General features: G+C 40.7%; 1 protein-coding gene across 1 annotated transcript in view; it reads left to right on the top strand.

Moving 5' to 3' along the window:
- The window catches only part of DNAH9 (dynein axonemal heavy chain 9), a 233,111-nt gene that overhangs the window by 178,191 nt on the left and 35,303 nt on the right, over positions 1 to 19,617 (top strand). The window contains exons 58-60 of the mRNA XM_070934466.1: positions 1,077 to 1,247; positions 1,773 to 1,895; positions 14,877 to 15,070. Of these exons, the coding sequence (XP_070790567.1) occupies positions 1,077 to 1,247; positions 1,773 to 1,895; positions 14,877 to 15,070 (488 nt within the window). The remainder of the gene's footprint in view (positions 1 to 1,076; positions 1,248 to 1,772; positions 1,896 to 14,876; positions 15,071 to 19,617) is intronic.

Raw genomic sequence — 19,617 nt, forward strand, 5'->3', positions numbered from 1 at the left:
AAAGAATCAAGTGATTCCTTCTTTCCCCCCCTCTTTCCTTTAATTTCAGCTCAGAACAAATTTGAACTAATGAATCAAATATGCCATGCAGTTGAAGCAGAATGATTGCTTTGGCCCAGCTGCAATGGAGTTTGTCAGGAGACAGCTAACTTATGAGGGCAGCTCAGTTTTCTACAATGCATAACACCATTGCTAATTATAAAAGACAAAGAAGGAGTAGCCCAGTTCTGTTTAAACCTGCTTCCCTTAATGCCCATGACAGTAGAATAACAGATTTATATTTTTGGCCTTCAAAAAGTTGAAAATTGGAATCCTTCCATTCTGCATAAGGTGCAGCCTTATATGCAGGTTACTTATTCCTAGACCGCAGTGGTGAAATCCAAAATTTTTTACTACTGGTTCTGTGGCCATGGCTTGGGCGTGGTGTGGCTTGGTGGGCGTGGCAGAGAAAGGATACTGCAAAATCTCCATTCCCACCCCACTCTGGGGCCAGCCAGAGGTGGTATTTGCTGGTTCTCCAAACTACTCAAAATTTCTGCTACTGGTTCTCCAGAACCTGTCAGAACCTGCTGGATTTCATCCCGGCTAGACCGTCTGAATATTAGCTAGCGCTATATACTACTTTCATCTCAATTTTCTGAATGAGATCCAGAATGACATTTTATATCAGAAACTAGATTGTTTTAATTGTAATTTCAAAGGTTAGAATGGATCAACATGGGGTCAACCTATTCTCCAAATCACCTGAGGGCAGGAGAAGAAGCAACGGATGGAAACGAATCAAGGAGAAAAGAACTAAGGAGAAATTTCCTGACAGTTAGAACAATTAATCAGTTGAACAACTTGCCTTCGGAACTTGTGAATGCTCCAACACTGGAAGTTTTTAAGAAGAGATTAGACAACCATTTGTCTGAAATGGAATAGGGTTTCCTGCCTCAGCAGGTGATTGGACTAGAAGACCTCCAAGGTCCCTTCCAACTCTATTATTCTGTTATTAAGCCAGGGACATTTGGAAATCTACTAAAAATATTCGAAGTGTTTCATTCTCACTGTGTTTTCTTTCTCACTACATTTAGGCATTTAATGTGGTCTTCCAGAAAGCTGTCTCAAGAGCTCCACCAGATGAAATCCTGAAAGAGCGAGTAAACAATTTGATTGATAGCATCACGTTCTCAGTGTTTCAATATACAACTCGTGGACTCTTTGAATGTGACAAACTGACGTACACAGCCCAAGTCACTTTCCAGGTAACTTTTGGGTTTGTTAACTCTCACGCCAGTTACTTTCTAAGTGGTATGCACTGGTAAATAATGTTCTCTATGCTGCAACATTTTGCTTAGGACATACCAGATTGTAGATAAGAAATTCTGTAACACTTTCAGTGGTAGATCATTGCTTTTAAGTCTCTGTATGATGGTTAAATTGGTGTTCTAGATCAGGGGTGTCAAACTTGTGGCCCGCGGGCCAGATGTGTGATACACTGGCCACGCCCACCCTCTTTTTAGTGAAGGGGAAAAAGTTGCAATATATCATGTGACAACATGTCATCGCCAAGTTTGACATTTCTGTTCTAGATCCTTCATTGTATTGTGGTTTGGTAAATTGAACTGAAACAGTTCAGTACGAAATATCTGCAATTCCTGACATCTCTCTTCCGCCCACTTGCTAGCATTTTGATATTTCTTAGCATCCGGAGTCTTGTTTCTGCCCTTATAATGTTGGGCAGGAAATGCTGGCAAATTTCTGTAGTTCAATCTGGGTTTTTGTTTCAGATACTTCTGAAGAACAAAGAAATCAGTGCAATGGAACTTAACTTCCTGTTGCGATATCCTGCCCAAACAGGAGTCACCAGTCCAGTAGATTTTTTGACAAATCAATCATGGGGTGGCATCAAGGTAACTTTTATACTCCAAATGTCTTTGCTACTAGTGATTGTATTGAATAAATAAATATATATATGTATGTATACACACACAGACACTTTTCATGATAGAACATTTCTGCTATTAAGCCATTTTTACACCCCAGTTTCTGGAGCTGCTTTTTTTTTTTTAATCCTGCCATTTTTTCATATACAACTTAAGGCGGCAAGGACACCAATACTCCTTCCTCTTCTTATTTTCTCCACAACAATAACCTGGTGAGGTGAGGTAAGTGGAGAGAGAGTGGCTGGCCCAAAATTACCCCCTGGCTTTCATGCCATCCTGGTTTCTAGGCCAGCACCTTCACCATTACTCTAAACTGCTTCCAGTTTGAGGTCAAATTATTAAAGCAAAATAAGACCATGGAGTGATTGAATGTAGATTTTTGTGCTACATTTACCATCCTTAGTGGGAGGAAAAGCATGATCTGTATGGCCAGCTAATCACAAGAGCTCAAGCTGTCCTTCAGCAATAAACAAAGAACTGATTAAGAGAAGTGAAAAAGGTTAAAGCATAAATTGACTGCCCTGAGGAGGATTTCTTGTCTTGACCTGTAATATATTTGCTTTTTTGAATGAAAACGTCAAGGACTATGTGACTATTAAGGTCAGTCTTACATTTTTTGGAACCATTTAATAAGAGTGTCAAGAAATAAACTAATGGCCAGTGTAATTTTTTAACAAGGAAGTTAAAAAAAACATGCTTCTTATAACTAATCTCTGCCTCTCTGGCAGCATTACCTTTTAGCTGAAATTTCTGCACATTTTTCAGGACCAGCCCTTGTAAAATGCTTTGCAATTGTCCAAGTGGCATATTAAGATATCTTGCCTTAACATGGTTGGAAACTATCAAACAATGTTGGAATCTGGATGATTAAAAAACAACAAACCAGAATTGTTACTATTTATTTTATTTTTATTTATTTATTTATTTAATTAGGCTTATATGCCGCTCTATCTCCAATGGACTCAGGGTGGCTCACAACAATAAAAACCACAATAATCCATTATACAAAGTTAAAATGCCTAATTAAATCAGATAAAGCTAAAAAACCCATATAAAACCTCATCAGTCCAGGCCGGGGGACTCAATAACCAAGTTTTTAATTCGCGGTGAAAGGTGCAAAGGTCAGGGGCCAACTGGAGCCCCAAGGGGAGTTGATTCCAGAGGGTGGGCACGCCCACAGAGAAGGCTCTACCCCTGCGGGCCGCCAGCCAACATTGTATCACCGACGGCACCCTGAGCAGGCCCTCCTTATGGGTGTGAACCGGGCGATGGGATGTTGTTGCTGGCTGCAGGTGGTCCGCCAAATATCTTGGGCCTAAGCCATGTAGAGCTTTATAGGTCATCACCAGCACCTTGAATCTCACCCGGAGGGCAACTGGCAACCAATTCAGGTCGCGCAGGAGAGGTGTTACATGGGAGTATTGGGATTCTCCCATCACAACCCGCGTGACTGCATTTTGCACCAGCTGAAGCCTCCGAATGGTCCTCAAGGGCAGCCCCATGTAGAGAGTGTTACAGTAGTCAATACAGGAGGTGACTAGCGCATGAGTAACTGTGCATAGGGCATCTTAGTCCAAGTAGGGACGCAACTGGCGCACCAGACAGATCTGGGCGTATGCCCCCCTGGTCACGGTTGTTATATGGTCTTCTAAACTCAACCATGAGTCCAGGAGGACACCCAAGTTGCGTGCCCTGTCTACAGGGGGTAAAACTTCAACCCCTATAGCCAGTGATGGAACCTCTCCTATGGACCGAGATGCCGGTACCCACAGCTACTTGGTCTTGGCAGGGTTGAGTCGAAGTCTGTTCCTTCCCATCCAGACCCGTACTGCTTCCAGACACCGGGCCATCACATCGAGGGCATCGCTGGGCTGGTTCGTTTGTTCTAGGTATGATGAAATATCTTCCTATTGTAAGAAAGCAGTGTTAATGTAGGTTCCAGTTGATGTAACTTTGAATGCAATTGGGTAATTGCAATTGATAATGGGATATCAGATAGAATAAAATGTAGTAATCTTCCAATCTCTGAAGAGATTCAGTTGGACAATTTTTGTCAGATGTAATAGTAACACGGAAGATCAATTTCTTCACAACTATAGCCACTATGAATTAGATTGTTTGCTAAATTTATTTGGAGTTTTCTACCAAAATTGCATTTGAAAATCAGGAAACTCATTTGGTTATACTTAGGATAGGACCCAGAAACCACCATGTCAATTATCTTTCAATCCCAGAGGTCAACTAGATTTTCAGAAGACCTGATAGCAAATTAATAGGGAAACTTGACCAATCAAAATTACAACAGCAGTGAAAAAAATGACTTATAACCAGAGGTGGGTTTCAGCAGGTTCTGACCAGTTCTGGAGAACCAATAGTGAAAATTTTGAGTAATTCGGAGAACCGCTGGTAAAACTTCTGACTGGCCCCGCCCCCATCTATTCTCTGCCTCCCAAGTCCCAGCTGATCGGGAGGAAATGGGGATTTTGCAGTAACCTTCCCCTGGAGTGGGGTGGGAATGGAGATTTTACAGTATCCTTTCCCTGCCATGCCCACAAAGCCATGCCATGCCCACAAAGCCACACCCACAGAACAGGTAGTAAAAATTTTTGAAATCCACCACTGCTTATAACCCATCCTCATACTTACGATCATTGCAGCATCCCCACAGTCATGTGATCAACCAGTATCTATTTATGACAATTGCAGTGTCCCAGGATCACGTTTGTGACCTTCCCAACTGACTTATGACAAGCAAAGTCATAAGCCAGATTTGCTTAATGACTTAACACCTGCAGTGACCTGCTTAACAACCATGACAAAAAGGTTGCAAAACTGGGCACAACTCACACAACAACAGCCTTACTTAGCAATGGAAATTCTGGTCCCAATTGTGGTCGTAAGTCAAGGATCACCTGTGTGTAGCGTTCATTGTGGAGACCTTGAAGAGACCTCTGCTTGCCAAGGATGTCTTGAAGTTTTGATCTATTCATTGTAGGATGACCTCTTCAGTCACGAAATCCTTGAAAACAACTAGGTAGGTTGGAAAATGATGTTAGGCTATTTGCCAATGGAACATGGTCAAATACACATTCAGATGTACATACACACTTAAAAATGCTATCTGACAGGACCTATGCCTACTCTGTGGTGGTACCTGCTCTCTAGAACATATTCTCCCTGAGATTCTTATGGGCCTGACCAGCGGTAAAATCCGGCCGGATCTATCTGGCTCACGCGAACCGGTAGCACCAGCGGCAGGAGGCTCTGCCCACCCGCCGGGACACCTTTTGTCCTGTTTTTGATCCTCTGCGCATGCGCAGAAGAGGTTGCGTGCGTAGCGTGCTCGCGGTCTTGTGCGCTCCCGTTCCTGAACAGGTAGCAAAGGTAAGTGGATTTCACCACTGAGCCTCACCCTGCTGGCTTTTTGTAAAGTGTTAAAAGACCTGTGTATTCATGGGGCTAGATATCAGATGAGCATGTTTTGTGTGTATATACATGTGTTTCTTGGACCTAGGGTTATGGGCTTTGAATACAATTCATGTTTACATTATTTTCTGCTATTCATTTGATTAAAAAACAAACAAACCTATGTTAGTCACCTAGAGTCACAAATGCTGTTTGGGCAAACAAAGCAGAGTGAGTGTGACATGACAGACACATTTTAGTCAATTCCAATTAGGTTCCACAATAGAAGACAGTTTTGTTGTGCTTATTAGCACAACATGGTGAAATGTAAAATTTGTTACTACCGTTTCTGTGGGTGTGGCTTGGTGGTGGTGGGGTAATATGACTGAGTGGGCGTGGCCAACTTTTTTTTTTTAACTTTTAAAACCAATTTTTCTACAACCTCTTCGGCTGAAGAGGTTGTAAAAAAAATGCTTTTAAAACTTCTGATGATCCCAGCTGACTTGCCTGATCGGCAGAGGCTTTCTTTTTTTTTTAAAGCCTCTGATGATCCCAGCTGAGCCGCACTATCATCAGAGGCTTTTTTTTTTTTTTACTTTTAAAAGCATTTTTTCGGCCAAAGAGATTGTAGAAAAAATGCTTTAAAAAAAAAGCCTCTGATGATTGCGCGGCTCAGCTGGGCAATGGGGGGGGGCAGGGATTTTTGCTACTGGTTCTCCAAACCACCCGCCTCCATTGATCCAGTCTGAACCGGGAGCATTTCACCCCTGCTTATTAGGATGAATTCTTGAATGGCTGATTCCCAATTCTATGATTTAGTCATCAACTGTAGAATCTTGGGACTGTCATCAAGGCAACTTGAGGGGTTGTAGTGCAGCAATCAACACCTTTTTCTAATAATGACCATCTCCTTCTCTCTTCTGTCACCCCAGAAATCTTCTCCCTACTTTCTTCTATTTCTGTATCACTTTATAAAACATTTCTTGGTTGCTAACAAGCAATATTTCTGCCTTTTCTGATGAAGACTCACATCCCTGGCTCTTGTCTTATAATACAGAGGAACAGTACTGTCTTTTTAAAAAACTTTGGATAACCAGAGATCACAACTTCCTTCCCTTCTCCTCTCTTTGACCTGTAATCTGCAATAGGAATAGGGCATTTTACAGATACAGTACATGGTCACATCAGCTAACAGCCTTTCATATTTTAATGAGAAAGTAGGAATGGGTCAGTCCTTGCCCCCATGAAGAACTGCTGCAATATCAGCAAACTGTTTTGCAGTGTCCTCCGTGAAAGAATAAAGTAGAAAAATGATCCATGAAAACTAAATTGGTCTCATAGCTCCAATCAGTTTTACAATACAAAATATCTCATATGTTTTTTTAAGAAGAGAAGGAAATGTTTTCCTGCTTCATCAACTTCAGGAAAGTGCTTGACTCTACCTAACAACTCAGGGTCGAGCCTTAAATTGTTAGAGAATGGAATTGGCAAAAAAAAAAAAAAAAGTGGTCTCATCATATCTCTTATCCAATCCATCAAGTGCTGGAATGGATTGGAAACAAAGACAATCAAAGATAAGAGAAGTAAAAGTGGGAGAGTAGCTCAGATGGGTTCAGTTCAAACTATTCATCAGGGATGTTCTGACCTCTTAGAATAGTCATAAAATCCAGGGCTATCTTTGCAGATTGTGTTTATTTGCATATGACCTAGGCCTGCTGTTACCCAATCAAGAAAAGCTAGGAATAAGTTTGCAGTTCTTTGAAAACTTCTGAAATATACAGGCTACATTGAAATAAGATTTGCTTTAGTCAAAAGAATTTTAACTAAGCGTTCTGTTATAAAATAATTAAGTCCAAGCATGCTTTAAGTTGGGTATATGCTGTTCCTTCTGGAAGTGTACTAGAAATCATCAAAGATCTTTAGGGAAACTTTCTGTAGAAGGAGCAAGATGCCATTGGATTGTTATCAAGAGAGATTCTGACCATCCTTATAGTCTAGAAGTAGGTAATATAATGTGCCCAGGTTCCCTGACCTACATGATTTTGTGTGTGAGAGAGAGAGAGAGAAAGAGAGAGATGGGAGGGAGGGAGGGAAGAAGTGGGAGAGAGAGAGAGAGAGAGAGAGAGAGAGAGAGAGAGAGAGAGAGAGAGAGACCAAAGGATGGATGGATAGATAGATAGATAGATAGATAGATAGATAGATAGATAGATAGAGAAAGATAGGCAGGCAGGCAGGCAGGCAGGCAGACAGACAGACAGGCAGAGAGGAAACTGATGAAATGCAAATCAAAGCATCAGTCTCCCTTGTCAAATTTAATAGGCCTGTCAAATGCCTCCAAGAGGTGCATTGCTTTGATTGGACTTCTGATGAAGTGCCACTTGGATGTACTTTTGCAGAGGGAAACAATCCCCCTGCTTCTAGGTGCTTTAGTCACCATGCTGGATTGAAGTAGCAATTTTGCTGACCTTGCAACAGACTGCAGTGCATATTTTCCTTTGGAGGCAACTAGCCAGGCAAAAAAAACCTTAACAGAACTGACTTGATGGGAAGCATGAAGGTAGAGAACTTTGCTTTTCTATGTTGATATGGAGTCCAATGAATTAGAGCACCTCTGAAAAACAAAGTTGTACCATTTGATACACCCTGTTGTTTGGTGACACATTTGCTGCCACAAAATCCCTATCACCACATGCTTTCCAAGTTTTAAATGTCCCCTGGCCAAAAAGGTTGCTTATCTTCATTAAGGACTATTTCTGCCTTTGGAAAAAAAAGATTTAACCTTCTAAATAATTATGGGAGATTCAAATAAATGAGGTTTTACAGTGTTGCCTCTTGCTTCTCTGTTCAGCAAGGACAAATGTAAAAGGAGGGAAGCCATAGACTTCTCTAGTCTTCATGGAGAAATCTCAGCAAAAGTCTAATTCAAGTGAGATTTTTCTGGGTGCTTCTAAGGTGCCCCTTACTAAGGTGTCCTTTTAGTAAGAAATGTAAGTAGTCTTAGAGAATGGGTTTCTGGTGGGGAAAAAACCCCAATTGATTGCAGAAGGTGAAGAAATGACAAAATTGGCAAGAGTTGATGTCAACTATTGGATTAAAAATAGGCAGCTATAAAGAAATGTTCAGAGTTCAATTACAGGATCTGGATAGCATAAGAGAAGTTGTATAACTGCATCACATCCCTTTTTACTCTGCCTGGACTAACAGCTTTATAGATATAAAACGTTCGTAACTGCATATACTATACTGCTATATTCATTAATATTAGTATTTTGAGTATTGAGAAGTATTTTGAGTTGAATTACAAGTGAAGGAAAAAGTAGTTGAAATATGGTGCATGGTAAATAATGTTTCAGCTCCTGCCAAGGTGTTCTGCTTTGATGAATTTGGGATGTATTGTTTTTTCTCTCTCTATGCCCTTAAGGTTGTTCGTTGTAAAGATTATTTTTAAACACTCAGATCAAAATAGTGTTGCTCATCCAAGATACAGTATTGGGAAAAGCAAACAACTCTATTCCATTTAACATTACTTCAGCCAAAACTATTCTGCATGTTTATTTATTTATTTATTTATTTAATTTATATCCTGCCCTTCTCCCCGAAGGGACTCAGGGCGGTGAACAGCCGAGAATTAAAATAACATGCAATATAAAAGTTAAAATAATTAAAAATAAATTAAATTAAATGGCCGCCCCAATTTAAAACCCCTAGCAATACAATTAAAAACCCCTAAAATCTATTCAGGCCAGGCCGGCTTGCTGAAATAAAAACGTCTTCAGGGCCTTACGGAAAGTGCGGAGATCCGGAATCAGCCGTATTCCGGGAGGTAGCTCGTTCCAGAGGGCGGGTGCTCCCACAGAGAAGGCCCTCCCCCTGGGGGCCGCCAGCCGACATTGCTTGACCGATGGCACCCTGAGGAGGCTCTCTCTGTGAGAGCGTATTGGCCGGTGGGAGGTTATCGGTAGCAGCAAGCGGTCTCGTAAATACCCTGGCCCTAAGCCATGGAGCGCTTTAAAGGTGAGAACCAACACCTTGAAGTGCACCCGGAAGACCACCGGGAACCAGTGCAGCTCGCGCAGGAGAGGTGTTATATGGGAGCGCCATGTCATTTAGAAAGCTCTGTCTTTGTTTTTAGTTCTCCTGTAGAAAGTTTAAGAACATGTACATGTAATATACATTCATCACCAGCTTGTGATGATAAAGTTCCCCCTCTTTTCTTTCTTTCTTTCTTTCTTTCTTTCTTTCTTTCTTTCTTTCTTTCTTTCTTTCTTTCTTTCTTTCTTTCTTTCTTTCTTTCTTTCTTTCTTTCTTTCTTTCCATATTCACCAACATTGTAAAAATAAAACAAAAGTTGTAATTTTAGAAGTGCTTCAGAAGATCAGGTCTATAATTCTGCCTGAGATTTATTAGCGGAGCTGACCATACTTTTTGATAAGTAGTTCAAGGCTTTTGTTTCCTTTTGTTTCTTGCTTTAAGACACTCTTTTCTGTGGCATATTTAACATCTTTCACCCACTAGCAGCTTATAGTGTCTTCAAGAGACACACTATTTTATTTATTTATTTATTCATATTTATTTGTTAGATTTTTAAAAATCCCACCTTTATTATTTGTATAATTAACATACTTAATACTCCTCCCTCCTCCTATTTTCCCCATAACAGCAACTCTGTGAGAGGCTGGCTGAGAGAGATGGACTTTCCAGCCCGCTTTCATGCCAAAGGCAGGACTAGATCTCACAGTCTCCTGATTTCTAGACCAGCACCTTCACCACTATAACAAACTGGTGACTATGTCTATCATGGTGTCAAACTAACAGTGATGAATACAGCAATCGCTAGTTGATGGTTTGAAAGTGATGTAGGTTATCTTCTTTGACTTTAATTAAATTTAAAACTGAAGTTTATTCTTCTGCACACATCACTTTCTCTTTTTGTTTTTTTGTCTGCTTGTCCTACTTTGGTGTATTAAAGGGATTTGAACATAAAATTGATAATAGGCACGTGATCATTTGTATTCCATATCAAAGAAGAAATTTGTTTTAATCATCCATCCCTCCATCCACACGCAAGCAAACAAAAAACATCCCAAAAAACAGTGCTTCCTACAGTAGGTTTTGTAACTATAGAAGTGAAAAATCAAAAAGCTAAATCACTTTATGATGAGCAGTTCTCTGCAATCTATAGCCACTGGTAATAGAACTGTTGTGGGGAAGGTGATGGGCCTCCTTCAATTTCTAATTTTGGAAAATATTATTGAGCATTTGCTGGCTTCAAGTTGAGGTAAATAGTGCCCTGAAGGCCAAATCTGACCAGCCAATTTCCTAAATATTGTCCTTCTCCTGACTAAGAACAAACAACTTTCAGATGAATGATCGTCATATGGGAACAGTATGCCTTTATAAAACAGAGAGAAGTCAGGATTTGTAGATCTTAAGTTTCAAACATGAACATCTCAACATGGATCTGCTATAGAATAGAATAGAATAAAATAGAATAGAATAGAATGGAATGGAATGGAATGGAATGGAATGGAATGGAATGGAATGGAATAGAATAGGACAGGACAGGACAGGACAGGACAGGACAGGACAGGACAGAACAGAACAGAACAGAACAGAACAGAATAACAGAGTTGGAAGGGACCTTGGATGTCTTCAAGTCCAACCCCCTGCTCACCACTTCAGACAAATGGTTATCCAATCTCTTCTTTAAAACCTCCAGTGTTAGAGCATTCACAACTTCTGGAGGCAGATCTAATTTAAGAAGTAGGAGGAGTTCTTCATTCAACAAACTGCAATGTATTCATTTGCTCATTTATATTTAAGGAGGCCTTATAGGACACAGTCTTAGCCCCCTTGTCTTTCCTCATAACGCACATTTCTTCAGATAATCCCCTTATCCAATGTGCATGACTTTCTCCACATCTGAGTTCCTTCAGGCAGAAAACTCTTCTCAACTTCTGAGTTCTTTTCTCACATAGACATTGCTTCATAAGGATTCAGATCATTGGTTATTTTCATGGACACATCAGTGCATTTTCCTTGACACTATTGCAGAACTGGTGTGTAATTATTTTTTTCCAAAACAAAGGAGGAAGGAATATTTGGATCCTAAACCTTGGCCTTTTGTGATGGTCACTTCTGCAAATCCTAGCTAGGCCTATTACTTAATTTCCCAACCAAACTAAGATTAGTTTGGAAGCACTTTATTATGAGTTGAGTATGCCTGGATAAATGGGATTATTTTCTTCTTCCCTATCAGTCCAATCATCTCTGTCATTTTGCAGAAATGAAAAAGTTACTGCAAAGGTATTGTGTAATAAATGTAGAGGAAAGTAATTTTGCTTCAGTGCTTCATGTATGCATGCTCACTGAATTTTGCTAATGCTTTCAGTTTTTAAAATGAAGATTATATGATAAAACCTGCTTATAGCTTTATTGAGCAGCTATGTTAAAAATATTAACATTCTAGAATGTCAGAGTCATAATTTAATCTTTCCATTTTGTTGCTTGATTCTTTGTAGAACTTTTCTGATATAATGCACCAATTATGAATTCCCTGACCTTTATCTGTTCTCTGCTGCCTCCCCCCCTTCCCTCCCCCGGAGCATTGTGACATCTTGGGTGTTAAAGATAGTTTCAAGTAGATGGTTACCAGGTGGTATTCCAGCTACATAAAATAATCATGGCATTTCATTAGAAGGGAATGCAGGTATCACGATGGGTAAATTAATACAACCCCGGATTAATGTAAAGATGCTTGCAGCTTCTTCTTTGTTTCTCTCTGTATGGTTTTATGGTGAAAGTAGACTGGTCACTCGGTATGAAAACTCTTGAAACTCTCTATGCAGTTCAGAATAGGAGAATTTGGACCTTATGATTAAACAGCTGGAGATCAGAAAATGAAAGATTAGATTCCCTTCCTTAAATGGCATTCCTGTTTAAGATTCCTTTTGGGAATGCCATCAGAGTCTGTTTTTTCTTCTCTAAAGTTTTTAATTTGTTTTAATAAAAATTAAGTTCAATGAATGGGAATGGATATGGCTGAATAAGCCATCTGTCCCTTTCCTCTGTTAGCCCAAGCAAAAGTGGAGGCAAAAGGAAAAGAAAGTATTAAGCTTTTATAACTTCTTTGAACACAGAAACATTCAAGTAATCCCCACAAAAAATAAAAACTGAAAGATGGGGGTTGGGAGGGGGAGGAAAGAGAGGAACTGTAGCTAAGAGAAAAGTTGTTCCCTTATAGGCCAGAATCCACTTTTCTATCAGACCAGCAAGGTATATGCTGTTAAAAGCAAACTTTCATAGTGGGATATGTTACAGCATGCACATGAAAACATTGTAAACATTTTGCTGATTTGGGACTGGGTAGAGCTGTTGTATTAAAATATTTTATTTGAAAACTTTACATACACACAGTTATCCATTGGGAACTGTTCAGAAAGAAGAGATGTTACCACATATTTTTTGACTTGCCTTAGTGATTTAATTTTACTTTTAAAAAATTACTTGATTTAGGTATTGCCTGACTACAGAATGACTGGGTAGCTCACAGTGTGATAAAGAGAATGAAATACAATACAAGTCAAAAAGAGAAAGCCAACAAAAACATTATTTATTTATTTATTGTATGGCACATTCACATCACACGTCAATAAAAACACAAGAGATAAAAATACAAAACATGAAGCATAAAATCTAAAATATTATAAACATATGTCTAGATTACAGATAGAATTTTTTGCTTTATTTGTCACAGCCAGGAAATTGGCAAAGTTTCCATTTTAGGCTCTGTTCTAGCAGGCTGACACTATATGTTGTATAGTTTGTTTTCTGACCCCACAGTCACAATTTGTTTGATGGTATTTTGCTCCATTTATAGAGGGCGTCTATACATCTACTGTGGCCAGTGCAAATTCAGTTCAGCATTGTCCATATTGCACAGGACTGGTCAAATCCAGGTGGTTTTTCCAAGATAAAAGGCAAATTTCGACAAGAATAGCTGAAGATTATTGATAAGTCCCAGCTGCCAACATTCAGTGATGTAGCTTGCCTGTAGTGAAACAGGTTGAGATCTAGACATCCAGCTACTTTTACTGCTAAAATACTTTTTAACATACACAATATGTATATGGAAATAACATTGGATAGAAAATTGCTCCCCAACAAAGACAGATAAGATAAGACTAAGATGGCAAATCTAGCCGACAACACAAAAAACTTATATCAGCAAAACTCATAAGGGCTTTAACCATCATAACTCAGTGCCTAGGATGATAGCCAGGTTTTAAGACTCTCTGGAATGCTATCAGAGTGGGAGCTACCTATATTTGATAGAGAACTTTATTCCAGAGGACAGGTGCTATGTCAAAGAATGCACACACCTCTTGGGTTTCCAAAAATTGCTTGATTGAAGGGACCTGAAGTGTGCCAACACTGTTGGCTAGTGCTGGCTGGGCAGATATAACAAGAGACAGATGGTCTGTCATATAACCAGGCCTCATGTCAAGAAGAATTTTATAATCAGCTCTTTATATAGTACCCAGAAGTAAACCAATAGCCACTATAGCCGTGATGGTGAACCTGTGGCACACGTACCAGAGGTGGCATGCAGTGCCCTCTCTATGGGCATGTGAGCCGCCACCCCCAGTTCAGCTCTGCCACGCATGCACACACGCCTTCTGCAGCAAGCTGGTTTTCGGGTCTCTGCTGTGCATGGGTGGGGGATGGGGCATGTATGGGGGCCCATGCGTGCATGTGCAGGGTGCAGGGGCATGTGGGGGGCCTGAGTGTACATGCACTGGGTGGGGGTGCATGCAGGAGGCTGCACGTGCATGCGCAGGGGGCAGGCCGCAGGTGAGGGGCACATGTGCATGTGTAAGGGGATGGGGGATGCATGTTTGGGGGCACGCTGATGCGCAGGGGGCACGCTGATGCGCAGGGGGCAGGGTGTACACACGCATTGCATTTTGGGGGTTTGGGCCACACACGCATTGCATTTTGGGGGTTTGGGAGCGTGTGAATGAATGACTGTCTGAAGAGCCTCCCTATCCAGGAAAGGGCATAACTGGCATGTTAGATAAAGCTGTGCAAAGTTCTTCTTGACCATAGCTACCACCTGCTCATCAAGCAGGAGCTATGAGTTCAAATAGGCTGTCTCCTCTAGTGTTATCAACTGCAAACTGATCACCTTTTAAACAATGTTCCCTAAAAAGGGAAGGTTGGAGAAAGGATGATAATTATTGAAGACTGTTGGTCCAAGAATGGCCTCTTGAGAAGGGGGCATACCTCTGTTGTAATGATGTTATTGGAAAGACTTGTTGGTGTTCTGAGAAATGTGCATGGATGTCCCTAAAATTTGGATGATTAAAACCAAACAGTTCTGAAACCTACAAATCCCATCTTTGGGGAAAAAAAAACAATGCTACAAAATGCTTTTAAATCTTGATTCTTGAATTTCCAGCGGTTGTTTCTTTTTTATTGGTTTTAGAAACCATCGAGCAAAGCCATACCATTTTTCATTTATGGGCACTTCTCTTTTTCCAGGCCTTGTCATCCATGGAACAATTTCGGAACCTGGATCGTGACATTGAAGGGTCTGCCAAGCGCTGGAAGAAGTTTGTGGAGTCTGAATGCCCTGAAAAGGAAAAGTTCCCTCAGGAATGGAAGAATAAGTCAGCTTTACAGCATCTGTGTATGATGAGAGCACTACGACCTGACCGTATGACTTATGCTGTCCGGTGAGTTCATAAAGTATTGAACGATGCCTTAGTCAACAGAGTGAAACTCTAAGCTTCTGATGCTAAGTGTCCAAGAAATGCCAGATGAGTCATATCTCTTGTCCTTCTAGAGTCCCATTTCTGGCTTACTGTGAATCATTTTTAATTCTGCACTGTGATTTCCTCCTCATTTTCCACTTAATCAGAATAGACTTAATAATGTCCATTTGCTCGTTACCATTTTCAGCTTTGATTGTCTGAATAGGATGCAAATAATACACAATTTATTGTCATGTCTAGTCTGTTTCCTTTCTTCCCCCACAAATAAATTAGCACTAGGTGGTTTTCTAATTAAAAAACAAAATTTCCAACATTTCAAAAACTCAAAATTAAATAATTATTTTTTAAAAACCAGCCAGAGGGGTTTTATAGAGAAATGTTAAATATGAAAGATTTCAAACCACTTTTGAATGTCAGATTAAATGTTTATCTTCTACCTAAAAGGAATATTTCTAAATAATATGGGGAGATGGGGTCTCTTCAATTCTATTCTCTCAAAATGATTGGTATATACAGAAAATATATTTCTATGTTTCCAGGTAACACAGACCATAAGAGTTTGCTCAAAGTTTGTGAGCCAAATTTTAGCTAGTTTAAGGTCTTGACTAGTGCAAGGCACGATGAAGTTCTGATTTATTCTAGTAAGGATATTTTCTATTCACATTAGTTTTGTGTTACTGATACTTGATGGTAATAATTGCATTATCTTCATCGTGACTGTCTTTGAAAGTATCTTGTACTGCTGGAAAATTATGCTATGTTTCTCTAATGCCCAATTTCCATTTGATTTTTGTAATACATGCAAGTAATTTTTTATTTATTTTATTTTTATTTATTTTATTATTCATATTTCTTTACCGCCCACTCTCTGAGGACTCTGGGTGGCTTACACCAAAGACAGTATACTAAATAGCATATTGCCCCCAACAATCTGGGTCCTCATTTTACCCACCTCAGAAGGATGGAAGGCTGAGTCAACCTTGAGCCAGTGAGATTTGATCCGCTGATCTGCTGAACTAGCAGTCAGCTGAAGTAGCTGCAGTACTGCACCCTAACCACTGTGCCACCTCGGGTCCATGCCAGGGGTGGGTTCTAAAAATTTTTATTATCGGTTTGGTGGGTGTGGCTAGGTGGGGGGGCATGACTGATTGTGCGTGGCCAATGTGATGTCACTCACGCACTCAGTCACATGACCCCCCCAAGCCACGCCCACCGAAAAGATGGCTAAAATTTTTGGGACTTTTTGAAACTTTTTTTTGACATTCTGGCCCCATAACCAGGTCGGAATGCATGGGGTGGTGGTAGTCGTCTCGGCTTTCCCTCCATTGCCCTTCCTGGCTGAAAAGCGCCCCTTCTCGCCTCTTAACGGGCCTTCCTTGTATTGCAGCTGGAGCAACTCACTCCGCCAGCTCAGGGCAGCGGACTCAGATGCAGCCCAGATGAGCCAAGAAACTGCGGGGAGCCTCCCGCGTGTTGCACCCCCTCCCATCCTCCCCCCCGTGCCTCCGCATCATTTTTGGGCACCCAGCTTACTGGGTTGTTCCCATCCCTGTCGTGGCTCCAACGGCGGTGTCTTTGGGAGATGCTGGTGGCACGGAGGCACAGGCGAAGGCTGGGAGGGGGATGCAACATGTGGAGGGCCAAGTCTGCTCCCCTTCATCTCCCCACACTTGTTTACCTGTCCCAGAGAGCTCGGGCTATGCCTCCCTCCAACCCAGCTGCCTTCCTTGCTGGCGTCACTCCTGAGCGAACTCTTCTGTCCTCGGCTGTTGCAAAGAAGTGGCAGCTCTGGGTGCGCCACGCCCACTTCATTCTCTTTGAGAGCCGCTTTGCACCTTGTTTGCAAAGCAGTTCTCAAAAAGAAAGAAGTGGGCATGTCTCACCCAGAGCTGCCGCTTTTTTGCAACAGCTGAGGACTTCTTCCGTTTGGAGCTCCAAGCTGCGGGGGGTAGGGGGGCGGCTACAATGCCTGCAGCTTCAGTGGGCTTCTTCCCTCAGTGGTTTGTTTTCTTTTATCTCGTCTAGACAACTTTATAATTAAAGGCTGCTCCGTGCCTTTTGATCTTTCTCTGGCGCGGAGAAAAGCGACCCTGTGTGAAGGGACTGAGCCTGCTGCTGAACTCAGAAGCCGAGAGGCTTCTTTTCTACCCAGCCACTGGCGCACAGCGCTGAAAAGACTACCAGTCACTGCCGCCATCTTCGCGCATGTGCAGCTTTCACCGGCTGAAGGACTTTTTGGCACCCTGCGGTCAGGCGGCTGGAGGCTTCTTAGCTCCGGTCAGCTTCAGGTGGGCAAGCAAGCAGCGACTGGGGAACCAGTTCGGGCGCGTGGCCTGGCTGCCGTTACTACTTCCTAAAGTTACTACCTATTTGGTAGAACCGGTCCGAAGCGGGAGCAACCCACGACTGCTCCATGCACAGTAAAAATTTGGGTAACTTTATACAGCAGCATCCCAACTTGGTTATCCACCTGACGAATTTGGTCTACGGTTTTAGGGTTTGAATACTTTATTGAGAATTCTTGGACTTATAATAATATCTTTGGAAAACCCAAAACAGAAAAAAGAAAATGTGTACTTTCAAGTCAGTTTGATTCATAGCAGCTGCCTAGTCAACTCCCTCCAATTTTCTTGGCAGCATTTTTAGAAGTGGCTTATCACTTTGTTCTTTCTAGAGCTGAGAGTGACTGGCCCAAAGTCAGCCTGATTTGAGCCTAGGATTAGACTAAAAGTCACCTGTTTTCCAGCCTGGTGTATTAACCATTACATCAAAAGGAAAACAACCATACACAACAGGAACACCTGAGCAGATATTTCTTCAACTACTTTTAGAATGAAGGAACCTATCAATATATTTTATTCTTAAAAACCTTTCAGTCAGAAAAGAGCCCTGTACATAATAGAAAATACTGTTTATAATGCAACAGTTATGATATAGATCAGTGTTTCTGAATCTTGACCACTTTAAGAGGGATGGACTTGAAGCTGGCTGGGGAATTCTGGGAATGAAGTCCACCCCTCTTAAAGTGGCGAAGATTCAGAAACATTGATATAGACACATATTAGAATGCTTTTAGGAAATGGAACATTGGCTAAATGGCAGGAATCTGGAAGAGGGCGCTTCCATCTTACAGTATCCTTGCAGACTCCACTTGTAGGAGAAGAATTGTGACAAAATTCCAGACTTCTTCCCTAATGGATTATATATTCTACAGAAATGCTCCCAATAAAATATATATAAACTTGACATTTTGCTAACATGAGCCTCTCTTCAACCATTTAATTAAATCATAACAATTACTTCAAAGTTTTTTTCCCATGTTGATACCTACTGTTTTGCATTTTGTAAGGTTTTTGAATTGTCCCGGGGGCATTTCTTGCAAGTCAAGCATCAGGTTAAAAAAAAGCGGCATGTCAGTTTAAACAATCATAATCATTACTGGACTATCCTGTGCAATCATCCTTGCACTCTCCTGGCTTACTGCAAAATGAAACTGCTTTTACAGAAAGGTTTCCTTTATGTCTCCTCATTAAACATTATTGCCTTTCTACAATAATTTCTGTTATTAAAAATGCCAGCAAGGAAAAGAATAGCCCGTCCTGGCATCATCATGACAAACACATTTCTGCATTCTTGCACATCTGAGGGCAAGACATACACCTTCTATCTCTCAAATGCTAAAAATAAACTCTTCTGGCACAAGGAAGCTCTATAATTTATTGTAACATTTTTGTCTGTTATTTCTCCGAGGTTCTGTGAAAAAAAAATAGGTCTTGTAGCATTATTTATCCGTACAGGAAAAAAAATAAACAAATAAATAAGTAATAATACCAAGAAGCCAGTTGCTGTTGACTGGTTATAAGTTATTTAATAAAATGGGCTTAGCAATATACAGACAGGCACACAACAATGGTACAAGTGATTTGAGAAAAGCAAAATGTTATTGTTCCACCAGGATTTCTTTATTGTTTAACACAGTGCTTCTAGAAATCTTTTCCTTTACTACTCAAAACCAATTGTCAGAAGGTCCTTATTTAAATGTCCCTGTTGCGATTGGCTAATGGGTTTGTGTGTTGTTACCTGAAGAAAAACCACCGTTACCTATTTTGGGTAATTTTGCCAAGTTTGGGAAACAATGGTTTAACAGTTTAGTCATCTGTTGGATATCTGATTATGTCCCAAGACTCAAAGATTCTAATTTGATTTTCAGCAGCTGCATGATTGTTGTAGAAAAACAATCCCATACTCATGAATTAAAGAATCACAAAATTTGGAAAACCAATCATCTAATTCAGCCTTTCTCACTAGGAAGCAGTATCTGATGGTCTGCCCAGACTTTTCTTCAAAATCATTTTGAACACATCTAATGTAGAGGATTTATCAGCGGGTTCCCAACCTTGACATCTGCAGTAAAAGAACTTCTATTTCATGTTATTAGCAATATTTTTTGTAGATCATGTTGAAGCCGTGGAATGTGTTTGGAAAAATAGGAATCTTGGAACATCTCA

Source organism: Pituophis catenifer, unplaced genomic scaffold, assembly GCF_029215685.1.
Source record: "Pituophis catenifer annectens isolate HBS135680 unplaced genomic scaffold, rPitCat1.0.hap2 SCAF_2, whole genome shotgun sequence".
Taxonomy (NCBI): domain Eukaryota; kingdom Metazoa; phylum Chordata; class Lepidosauria; order Squamata; family Colubridae; genus Pituophis; species Pituophis catenifer.